The sequence below is a fragment of the Aquarana catesbeiana genome, linkage group LG05 (assembly GCF_042186555.1).
Source record: "Aquarana catesbeiana isolate 2022-GZ linkage group LG05, ASM4218655v1, whole genome shotgun sequence".
In the NCBI taxonomy this organism is placed as follows: domain Eukaryota; kingdom Metazoa; phylum Chordata; class Amphibia; order Anura; family Ranidae; genus Aquarana; species Aquarana catesbeiana.
Window position 1 is genome coordinate 254075587 of NC_133328.1, and position 13052 is coordinate 254088638.

General features: G+C 35.5%; 1 protein-coding gene across 2 annotated transcripts in view; it reads right to left on the reverse strand.

Moving 5' to 3' along the window:
* Positions 1-2630: 2630 nt before the first annotated feature.
* The window catches only part of TGFBR1 (transforming growth factor beta receptor 1), a 468434-nt gene continuing 458012 nt past the window's right edge, over positions 2631-13052 (reverse strand). For both annotated transcript variants that reach the window (XM_073630719.1, XM_073630713.1), the window contains one exon: positions 2631-4424. In XM_073630719.1, the coding sequence (XP_073486820.1) occupies positions 4164-4424 (261 nt within the window). In that variant the 3' untranslated portion in view covers positions 2631-4163. The remainder of the gene's footprint in view (positions 4425-13052) is intronic.

Genomic DNA, 13052 nt, shown 5'->3' on the forward strand with positions numbered 1-13052 from the left:
GAGTGGCTCTGTGTTGCGATTTCACCACTGCTTCATACGCTAAACATCAGACCACCGTCCCAGCTTCAACATACAGTCATCGTGTAGCCACGCCCCTTAGTTTCATCACAGGGGGTGGCGACACGGCAAGGCAAGCAAGTTAAAATATCCGCCTGCTTCCTTATTGACCAACCTGCTCGGCACAATCTTACATGCATATAATTACACATGATGCGGTCCAAGCATTCCCTTAACAGGTCTATTGCACTTTTGATCTCAATATTTCCGATCAACACTTGTCAAGATCTGTCAGCACGGCAAACTGCTGAGTGAACATCTGAATATCCCTTTTGGACAAATTTATTCTTAATATGGCCAGATTGTTCAACAAAATCTCTATCAAAAGTTCAATTCCTTCTGATACGTGTCAGTTGTCCTCTTGGAATATTGCACAGCCAGGCAGGGTGGTGTCCACTTCCTATCAACATATAGCTATTCCTGTCTGTAGGCTTAAAGTACAATTTAGTGGCCAGATAATCCTTTTCTATAAATATTGTCCGATCTAAAAAAATTATAATACTGTCACTGAATTGATAATCTAATCTAATGTTATTCTTATTATTATTTAATTGATTCATAAACTGGTGTAAGGATTGCTAACCTTTCCAAATGAATAATAGATCATCTATAAATCTTCTGTATAAAAGAAGCTCTGATTTAGGCTCACAGAACACAAACCGATCTTTCCACTCTGCCATGAATATATTGGCGAAGCTGGGGGCAAACTTCGCACCCATAGCCATGCCATTCTTTGATTATAGAACTCCTTATGAAACCAAAAATAATTATGTGATAGACAAAAGTCTAAAGACTTTTGTAAAAAGATTTTTTGAACATGCGGTAGTTCATCTCTCCCACTAAGAGCCCAATTAAGGGCCAGTAGAGCATCATTATGCTGTATACTAGTATACAGTGAGGAAACGTCAGCTGTTACTAGAAAAACAGTTCTATCATCACGTTATTTAATGTCATTCAATGCTAATATTAGATCTTTAGTATCTTTCAAATAAGCTTTAGTTTTCAACACACTGGGTTGCTGTAGAAATCGAGTTATTACTGTATTAATAACTATATTTCAATAATTCATATTGATGAGAAAAGTTCCAAGAAAAATCTGTTAAGTTCTCGTGAAAAACCTCCAAAATTGATTTAATGATCAATTAGCAAAATGTTACAAAAACAATGTCAAAATGTCAATGTCAAGTCTAAATCTATTAACCATTTAGTATCCTTGCCATTTAATAAACCATGTAACCATGGCCTTCCACTTTCATCTAATAAAAGTGAAGTCACATATTTTAATGTTGGAGATGACTCAGAACCTTTTTTCCTAAATCCTGATGGTGATGGAAGTAATCCATCCCTCTCATTTTCATCATTGTTTTTCAAATTGATTGAACTGTCATTAACAGTCAATGTACTGATCTGTTTGACTTCTGAAGCATAAGGCAAATCAGTCAAACTATTGTTTGAAGAAGAAAGAATATATTGCTCAGAAATATGTTCTGTATTTTCTACTTTCAAAGTTTTCCTTTGTGTAGTATGTAGGGAAGTATTTCCTGTCTGCTCTGAAACTTTAGTTCTGCCCGTGACGTGTATCTCACCATCTCTGGGTGTGGCCTTACACGTGGCACTCTGAACGCCATTTTGTAATATATCTAAACGGTGTCTGCATTCAGCAGCTTTATTCAATATTTTTGTTTTAAGCAAAACTTCATGTTCCTGGTCATCAACCTTGAAAAACCGCATATCTTGTACAAAAGGCTTCTGCATAGAATCTGCAGTAACATTCATAGAGTCTACATTAACATTAATCTCTAAACTCTTGCTTGACTCTGCTTTAAACTTTACATTATTCTGTAACTCAGACAACTGAATATCCTTTATTTGAATTGCACTCTGCAAATCATCTATCCTTTCAGTCAAAATCTGACAATTAGTACATAAACTATTGTCCTTTGTTTCCTCTTTTGTACCAACTACATTGCTTTCAGAAACTCCTGATATCATTGTATCATAAACTTTAATCAACTTAATCAAATTCCTAACCTGTTTGCTGAATTTCTTAAATGCAAATTTTGACTTTTGTATTTTCTTATTAGCCTGTAAGCATTCATTGAACATGTAACACCATAATTCATCATCTTTAACAAACTTTGACAAATTTTTAAATTCTAAATCACTCTCACTGGATAATTCATTAATTAAATCCATAACTTACCAATGTAAGACGGCTTCCTTCATGTAACACGCGTTCCCTCTCTTGGCGGGAAATTACGTCATCAAGAAACAGATTTTTCTTATACGTGCATGTGCAGAAACGTGATGTTTCTTTTCCTTCCAAGTTCAATTCAATGATGCCGAAAAGGAGCTTTTTCGATTTCTCCTGAAAGCTTGTCTGAATAATCACTGTTTTTGCTGATATTCCCTCTCGACAAGCGGAAGGAGAAATTATTGAAAAAAATTCGTTATTCAGACAAAAAGAATCTGGCAAATGGCTCGCCACTGTAGAAATCGAGTTATTACTGTATTAATAACTATATTTCAATAATTCATATTGATGAGAAAAGTTCCAAGAAAAATCTGTTAAGTTCTCGTGAAAAACCTCCAAAATTGATTTAATGATCAATTAGCAAAATGTTACAAAAACAATGTCAAAATGTAGAATACAAAAATAGATTATTCTTAAAATAAAGTTTAAATCAGATATGTTTGTGTGTATATCTTGAGATCTGTGTGTGTCTTGATGGAGAGCTGCAGTGTATCTGTCCCTCTCCCCACAGCCTGTCTGTCCTCCTTCATTTAACCCCCCACCTTTTTCCATAGAGGCTGGCTTAAAAAAGGTTCGTTATAGTCCCATAGAAAAGACCGGGAAATTTGAATTACTCCTTCCAACATTCCTAAGGGCGGGGCTATGAACTATGTGAAAAAAGCTATCATTTAAAGAATCATTTAACTTACAATATATACATTTCCTTTAAACATATAAAATCCTACATATTAGTATACATATATGTAAAATGCAGTGTTCTTATTAATACCCTAATCAAGAAATATAGTAATGTAAAGAAACAGCTTATATTCTTAACATACTGAAACTTTGTGTCTTTGGAAAGACTGTAATCTAATCTCTTACGATGGGGGAGGTGAAATGGTCTACACTAAATTGTATCCATATGTGAGATGAATCTCTCCCAAGCAATGCATACAAAGCCTATACCAGCATAAACTTATATGAGTATAAAAACCTATATAACTTCACCTTTTCCATACATAGAAGATATATATATATTTATATATATATTTATATATATAATTCAATTATCACAAGAACTCAACCATTCATAAATTCTGATATTCTAACATTTCCCTCTCAAAATGATTGATTTAACCAATCTTATCATTTTAAATCTATATAAATCTGAATCTAACTCTAAATCCATTTATACCTTAAACGCATCACATCCGTATTCATTCATCCTCAAAGATTTTAAGATAACTGATTTAAATATATATTTTCAAATTTGATTCTGTATAAGGAAAAGTGAATTCATAACCCTTCATCTTCATACACCATAAAAAATATTTTCACCCTTATTATTTCCTTTTTCTTTTACCAAATAAATCAATCCCCTTAATTTCATGATTCTTAAATGTAACATTGTTGTACAATACTTTGAAATATAGATATCACTTCAGAAATTTGTTTCATATTTTCCCTCCAAATTGTGTTTAACATAAATCTATAATCCATAAAACCTTTCTAATAACCTTGTCAAAATTAAACATAAAATATGTTCTTAACTTCAATTTGTTCATATGAGTGAGATGATTTCAAAACTAAATACATATTACAATGTAAGGTTAATCCTATCTTGTTTATGTACCTTTAAGAAAAATGTACTCTGTCTTAATTAACACCAGATGTTCCCTCTAACTAGAATGACTCTATTGTAGGGATGTTTAACCCTTTCAACTCTGAAAATACACTATGAGTGTAAAAAATGATGTGTAAAAAATATCTCATCTTGATATAATAAACATGTCCTGTCACATAAAAATTATATATAAAAACTGAAATATATATATGATGGATAAATTATTCCATCAGTAGTCAAAAAAAATCAAAAGTCCATTGTTTTTAGAATGTCCTCTCTTATCAAAGGTTCTCGAGAATTTTTTCTTCTTCTTCTTCTTCTTCCTGCACTCTGTAAAGTTGGAAAAACTTTATTGAACATTAAAATGACAACAATAATTATAACGAATGAATCTCTTCTGTCAATTCTTCTCCCAGAACTGATATTCTTAAACTTCAAGATTTTGTTCCCATCTGGAAGGTCTAGAAATATTAAATTTCTTTCTTTTGGTGACTTACAAGTCAGATCCTAAAAAAGAATGCAGTATCATTATTGAGAATTTAAATACATGCAAAATATACCCCTACTTTACTTATTCATTTTACATACCAAAATTCTAATATGTTATTATGACATACAAACCATATTTTAATAATAACATTTCTAATTACCTTACTTTGCTCTATTTTTTTTAAAATGACCTATACTCTAATTTATTATTCTGTGTATTTAAACGACAGGATGCAATTTCTCTTTTTTTAGTCATAATATAAAATCTTGTTTTCATAAACCAAATAAAAGATTTTAAATTACCCCAGAAGACAAAAGCGAATTGTTTATCCATTCACTTCTCCTCTATAATATTTCAGAGTAATGCGTGCTGTACTGTACTTCTAACATTTTCAATTCAGCATTTTCTGTAGAATTTTTGCTGAATAGTATAACCATTCTTTGGGTAACACCTAGAAAGACCTGTTGAACAATTCTTAATATTATTGACAAATCCTGTCTCAAAGCATCTCTCAGCACTTGTTCTAACAATCCCATTTATAGGCTTTCTGAATAAATTTAGCTGAGAATGTTCTGTTATCACATCTACCTCTATGGGTTTAGATTTTAAAGTTTTAAAAAATGGGCAATATTTGTCATATAATTCTCCTGAATGAATTCTCTTAAAAAGAATTTTTAATGACAGATCAGGTGTCCGTAATATGATCATCCTAGATCTCACAATCTTTTCTGTTACTTTGACTGCAAAATAAACACTTAACAATTGCTTCATATTTGTGTCAAAAGTCTTTTCCATATTTGTCAAACCTCTGGAGAAAAAACCTATTATTTTCGGTTCACCATCTTTTACCTGAAATAAAATTACTGAGATGGAATTCTCAGATACCTTAGTAGACAATAAAACAGGCATAGATATTCCAATTTCGATTGTATGCAATGAAACAGCACTCTGCAAATCTCTTTTCAGCATTTCAAAAACATCTGTATGGGTTTGAGACCATTCATCAAACACAACATCTTTTTGTTTCAGGAAATCAAATAATGGTTTAACTTTATCATCATATTCCTGTAAAAACTCTTTGCAAGAATTTACCTCACTCAAAAATTGATATAATGCCTTGTAAGATGTTGGAACTGGAATAGCAGAAATGTTTCTAACTTTTTCCTGTGATAACATTCTCTGTCCATGACTAATTTGCATATGAAGAAAATTAACTTTATCTTTCATTAACTGAACTGACTCTGTGTTCAATTTCAATCCTGCTGTTTGTAACAGAGTAAATAACTCTGTCAACAGAGTGACATGTTCCTCTGTATTTTGGGTAGACAACAAAATTTTGTCCACATGTTGGAAAATACATTTTGGTCTAGAAAATTTTGATAAAACTTTCTCCAAGCACTCGTGCACTATTCCGTCACTGATTTCCATTTCTGGAATTATTCTAGTGAAGGCATAAGTTTCTTTATTGAAACTGAAGGCAAGTTTATAATGACAGCTGTTTGTTACTGGTACTGAAAAATGACTATTGGAAATTTCCAGTACTGAAAATACTTTGGCCTTGGCATCCACTTGTGACATTAAATTTAAATTAGGAACAATAGGTTTGTTATTTGTGATGCATTTATTCAGTGATCTTAAATCAACTGATAAAGAATACGAATCATCAGCATTCTTGATAGGCCAAATACAATTATTTACCACTGATTGTGCCTTCTTTAATATTCCTTGTTGTAAAAATGATTGTACAATGTCAGAAATTGGACCTATTGATTCTTGTGGCAACTTATTTTGAATTTGGGGTTCAGGGTCTCGTCCCTCAATTTCTATCTCAATATCTTTAAACAAACCTGTATCCATTTTGTTCTGACTCCAAAGACTTTTATGTGCTCTTACCGATTGTTCCAATTCGAGATTGGTTCCTGTGTGTGGCCAATTAAGATCTGAAGAAATGTCAGCGACTGCTGTACAAATACTTCCAACATTATTGTACATGGAAGAATCTATTAACCTAGATTTGGGCCTAGATGAATCTTTCCATATAGTAGAATTACTTAAATCAATAATCCAATCTAATTTACTAATCACATCCATGCCTAAAATATTCTCTGTATTTTGGCAACACCAGATGTCTATTTTAGTTTTTAAAACTCCTGGAATCTCGAAATTCACACCAGAAACTTTATCTGCAACTGTATTTCCTTTTCCATTGAAACCAATTAAATTACATTTTGGAGAATCAATATTCACATGTAATTTGTTTTTAGTTAAACTGAGTTTAGATCCTAAATCTATTAACCATTTAGTATCCTTGCCATTTAATAAACCATGTAACCATGGCCTTCCACTTTCATCTAATAAAAGTGAAGTCACATATTTTAATGTTGGAGATGACTCAGAACCTTTTTTCCTAAATCCTGATGGTGATGGAAGTAATCCATCCCTCTCATTTTCATCATTGTTTTTCAAATTGATTGAACTGTCATTAACAGTCAATGTACTGATCTGTTTGACTTCTGAAGCATAAGGCAAATCAGTCAAACTATTGTTTGAAGAAGAAAGAATATATTGCTCAGAAATATGTCTTGATGGAGAGCTGCAGTGTATCTGTCCCTCTCCCCACAGCCTGTCTGTCCTCCTTCATTTAACCCCCCACCTTTTTCCATAGAGGCTGGCTTAAAAAAGGTTCGTTATAGTCCCATAGAAAAGACCGGGAAATTTGAATTACTCCTTCCAACATTCCTAAGGGCGGGGCTATGAACTATGTGAAAAAAGCTATCATTTAAAGAATCATTTAACTTACAATATATACATTTCCTTTAAACATATAAAATCCTACATATTAGTATACATATATGTAAAATGCAGTGTTATTATTAATACCCTAATCAAGAAATATATTAATGTAAAGAAACAGCTTATATTCTTAACATACTGAAACTTTGTGTCTTTGGAAAGACTGTAATCTAATCTCTTACGATGGGGGAGGTGAAATGGTCTACACTAAATTGTATCCATATGTGAGATGAATCTCTCCCAAGCAATGCATACAAAGCCTATACCAGCATAAACTTATATGAGTATAAAAATCTATATAACTTCACCTTTTCCATACATAGAAGATATATATATATTTATATATATATTTATATATATATAATTCAATTATCACAAGAACTCAACCATTCATAAATTCTGATATTCTAACAGTTGCAAAAATGTATCCAAATATTCACCTAGCCTAGCTGATACTGATCCTATCCCATTACAATGGGACTAGCCGGAGGGCAGGTGGCATTCTTGTGAATCTTGGGTAAAGTGTAGATAATAGGTATTCTACATACACTGGGTACCAGATACTTGAACTCTTTTTTATGTTTTCTATATACATAATCCACCAGCTGTTTTAATTGATCTCTATATGCTAAAGTGGGATCCTTTCTAAGCTTATTATAAGTGTTTTCATTGGACAACATATCCATCAATTGTTGATGATAAAAATCCTTATCTACAATGGCAACACGGCTTGGCAACATGGCGTGGCTACACGGCGACTGTATGTTGAAGCTGGGATGGTGTTCTGATGTTTAGCGTATGAAGCAGTGGTGAGATCACAACACAGAGCCGCTCGGCATGTCTTGTTACAAAAAGGCTGGTTTTAACTATATTTGATGAACATGCAATATATATTTTAAATGCATCAATATCTTTAATTATTTTACACTACTGGAGGCTCTATTTCTCCCTCTATTCTCTACATGTGGAGTCAAACCCGGACATGTGAACGAAGTGTGGCGAGTTACAGCAGCTGTTTAATACAATCTTTGAGCTTGTTTGCCAAACACGAGAGTGAATGGCAATATCATCTGGTGAGCTTGTTTCTTAATGGGAGTTGATCTCTCATTCATCACTGTGGTGGAGGAATTGATGTCATCATATACACATATTATTTTTGCATTCTTTAATAAAGACTAGACATGTGCAATTCGTTTCATTCCAAATTTGTTTTATAACGAATTTCAACAAACTTGTTAAATCGAAATATCAGAATTAACGAAAACCCATTTAACTAATTTTTCCGAACATTCGTAAATTCGAAAAATTTGTAAATTTGTACGTTCGTAAATTCGTAAATTTGTAAATTCGGAAATCTGAAATAATAATTAACTAATAATAACTTAACTATTAGGAACTATTAAATTATAGGTATTGTAATTTTCTTTCAAATTTGGCTGTTAATGAACGTAACACATACAAATTTATCCGAAGTTACGAATTATCTGAAATAACGAATGCCGTATCCAAACGAATGGAACGTAATTAATTAATAATAATAGATAACAATAATAATAATAAAACACATTTTATTATTATTATTTGTTATTAATTTGTTCCGTTCCATTTGTTTAGATGCAGCATTCGTTATTGCGGATAATTCGAAAGTTCGGATAAATTCGTATTTGTTACATTCACTAACAGCCAAATTTGAAAGGAAATTACAATACCTATAATTTAATAGTTAGTTACTATTTCAGATTTTTGAATTTTCGGGCTTTTGGATTTTCAAATTTCAAATTTACAAATTTCCGAATTTTCTAATTTACAAATGTACGAGTTTACAACTATACGTATTTTCTAATTTACGAATTTCCGAATGTGCGAATTTCCGAATGTACGAATATGCGAATGTACGAATTTACGAATTGCGATCATAACGAATGACCCGAAAAACGAAAAAAATAAAATAAACGAATGAAACGAAAATGAAAACGAACAAATTTTTTGGCAGTGCACATGTCTAATAAGGACTGTCTTTTTGGTGTGGATTCACAAGTTTTTTCACTATATATATATTTTTTTACCATATATATTTTTTTTCACTATTTACTAAGGACATTTATTTGTCTTTTTGGACACATTTATGAGCGCTACTGTGGAATATTATTATATATACACTGTTATATATTTATGTTTTTAATCAAGATTATATGTCTCATGCTTGTTATGGGGCTATAGCAATGGAATATAAGCAAAGTGACCCGGTCTTAGCTGTCCCTGTTTGTTAGTACCTATAGAAGAGCCAAGCTTCACCAGTCAAGATGGGCTTACTGACAATGGGGACTTGAAGGGTCTGAGTGCTACATAGTTACATCATTGGTAAGGTTGAATAAAGACACCAGTCCATCCAATTCAACCTGTGTGGATTTGGGTGTGTGTTTATGTCAATAAAAATTCCTATATCCCTGTATATTGCATTCACCCATCTAAGAGTTTTTTTTTTAAACTATCGACACCCTCCCTGACATCACAGATTGTGGAAAGGGAGTTCTATATCTTTACCACTCTGACAGTAAAGAACCATCTACACAGTAATGCCCTGTACACACGGTCGGACATTGATCAGACATTCCAACAACAAAATCCATGGATTTTTTTCCGATGGATGTTGGCTCAAACTTGTCTTGCATACACATGGTCACACAAAGTTGTCAGAAAATCCGATCGTTCTGAAAGCGGTGACGTAAAACACATAGTTACATAGTTAGTAAGGTTTAATAAAGACACCAGTCCATCCAGTTCAACCTGAGTGAGTGTGGTTGCATGCCTACAATTATCCCTATTTATTTAAGGTACCCATATAGCGCCATCAATTTACGCAGCAATCCACACATACATCGCACCCTATCCTCAAGGAGCCCACAATCCAAGGTCCCCAACTCACATTCACATACTAGGGACAATTTTGGACAGAAACCAATTAACCTACCAGCATGTCTTTGGAGTGTGGGAGGAAACCGGAGTACCCGGAGGAAACCCACACAGGCACAGGGAGAACATACAAACTCCAGGCAGGTAGTGTCGTGGTTGGGATTCGAACCAGTGACCCTTTTTACTGCTAGGCGAGAGTGCTATACATTACACCACTGTACCGCCCAACACGTACGTCGGGACTATAAACGGGGCAGTAGCCAATAGATTTCGCCTCTTAATTTATTCTGAGCATGCGTGGCACTTTGTGCGTCGGAATTGTGTACACACGATTGGAATTTCCGACAACAGATTTTGTTGTCGGAAAATGTTATAGCAAGCTCTCAAACTTTGTGTGTCGGAAATTCCTATGGAAAATCCTATTGTGTGTACAGGGCATAAGGTTAAACCACTTCTCCACTTCCAACGGGTAGGCACTGATCTTTTTAACCATTTGCAGACCGCTCGTCCGCAATGTACTGTGGACGGGCAAGCGTGTACATGCACAGTTACATACCTGTTGTCATGGTTATACAGTAATCTTTGTCTGTCAGCTTACCTCCTCCATGTGTTCACCTTTAGAGGCCAGCCACTCTCACCTGACTGCTTATATAATCTTCCCTCATCATAGCTCCACCTCAGCCTCTAATTAGGAACACTATATTAACCTGTGCATTGCAAGCCAACCTTGCTGATCAACCATTGTGTGTTAGCTTTCGTGTGTACTTGCTGTGTTTCCTACGTCTGATTCCAGTTACCGATCTTGGCCTGTTCTAGACTATCCCTGTCTGCTTGTGACCCTGACCTTTGGCGTGTTATGTTTATCCTTGTCTGCTAGTCGCCCCGACATTTGGCTTATCCCTTTACTATCCTTGTTGTTCCAGCCTGCTGCCTCCTTCCTCTTTTCCTGTAGTCTACCGTGAGCTGTGAGACCCTGGGGGCCGCGACCTGGAGCGCAGTCCATCCTCACCACTAGAGGCTCTGGTGAACACCTGCTGGCTCTTAGACTCCGCGCCCTGGGGAATCTATGCTCTAGCTCCCAGTGGGATCTGTGTTAGCGATCCAGTTGATCTGCTTCCTGAACCTCCCAGGGTTCAATCTGCAGCAGTCAGTCCTAGGGTCCACTACCTTAGTGGTGCATTCCTGACTCCCACAGAGTGCATCTGTCACCTGGTCTCAGGTGACCTGACACCTGTACATCGCTGGCCTCTTCCAGGTACAGATTACACACGTTTGTTAGCAAGTCCCAACCAATGATCCATAACTGGGTGCCTGCTGATCGGCTGTGTCCAATCACAGCCCAAGGGTCTGTGTTGATAATCAACACAGGACTCTGTACAGAGGGAACCAATCTCTAAGAAACATAGTGCTATTCAGTAAAAAAACAGCACACATTACACAAATTAAATAGATTTTAAAGCTTCAGCTTTTTTTTTCCTTTTAAATAACAAATACATCATACTTATCTGCTCTGTGCAAGGTTTTTGCACAGAGCAACCCCAATCCTTTCTTCTCGGGTCACCCCCTGGTGCTCCTGGCTCCAACTCCTTAACCCGTGCCCCCAATAGCAAGCCGCTTGCTATGGGGCACTGGTGCGTGCTAGCTCCCAAGCCCCACTCTATGCGCCCGTAAGACACAGAGCTGCGGCTCGACCCTGTCCCCTGCTCTCTCATTAGCTCACTGGCTGTGATTGACAGCAGTGGGAGCCAATGACTCCCACTGCTGTGTCAGCCAATGAGGAGAGAGAGACCTGAGACAGCCGAGGCTCATGTCCACATTGCTTTATCCAGAGGGGGCTCAGGTGAGTATTAGGGGGGCTGTGGGAGGAGCAACCCACAGGTTTTTTACCTTCACGCAAAGAATGCATGAAGGTAAAAAAAACTTGAGCCTTTACAACCATTTTAACATTTGTTAGGCACACATTTAACTCCCTGATTACCTGAGCTGTGTTAACCCCTTCCCAGTCAGTGTCATTAGTACAGTGACAGTGTATAGTATTATCACAGAATTAGTGATACTGGTGATGTCAGTGTCAGTTCCCAATCAGTGTCAGACTGGCCGCGTACACACAGTCGGAAATTCAGCCAACAAAAGACCGATGAGAGCTTTTGGTCAGAAAATGCAACCGTGTGTATGCTCCATCGGACTTTTGCTGGCCGAATTCCAGCCAGCAAAAGATTGAGATCATGTTCTCAATTTTTCGGTCGGAAAAAGTTCCTATTCGAAAATGTGATCGTCTGTAGCAATTCTGACGAGCAAAATTCCTACGCATGCTCGGAAACAATTTGACGCATGCTCGGAAGCATTGAACTTAATTTTCTCGGCTCGTCGTAGTGTTGTACGTCACCGCATTCTTGACGGTCGAAAGTTCAGCGAACTTTTGTGTGACCGTGTGTATGCAAGGCAAGCTTGAGCAGAATCCCATCGGAAAAGACATATCTTTTTCCGACCAAAATCCCGTTCGTGTGTACGCGGCATCAAAGTCCCACTATAAGTCACTGATCACCACCATTAGTAGTATATTAAAAAAAAAATCCCAGTATATACAGTATACCATAGTTTGTAGATGCTATAACTTTCATGCAAACACTTATTGGGATTTTTTTTTACCAAAGACAAGCAGCAGAATACATTTTGGCCTAAATTTATTAAGAAATTAGATTTCTTTCATTTTTTTTATTGGATATGTTTTTATAGCAGAAAGTAAAAAATATCTTTTTTTTCAAAATTTTCAGTCTTTTTTTGTTTATATAATCAAAAACCCAGTGGTGATCAAATACCACCAAAAGAAAGCTCAATTTGTGTGATAAAAAAGAGATATAAATTTAGTTTGAATACAGCATTGTAAGACCGCGCAATTAACCACTTCCGTACCACCGCATGCCGATATACGTCCTAAC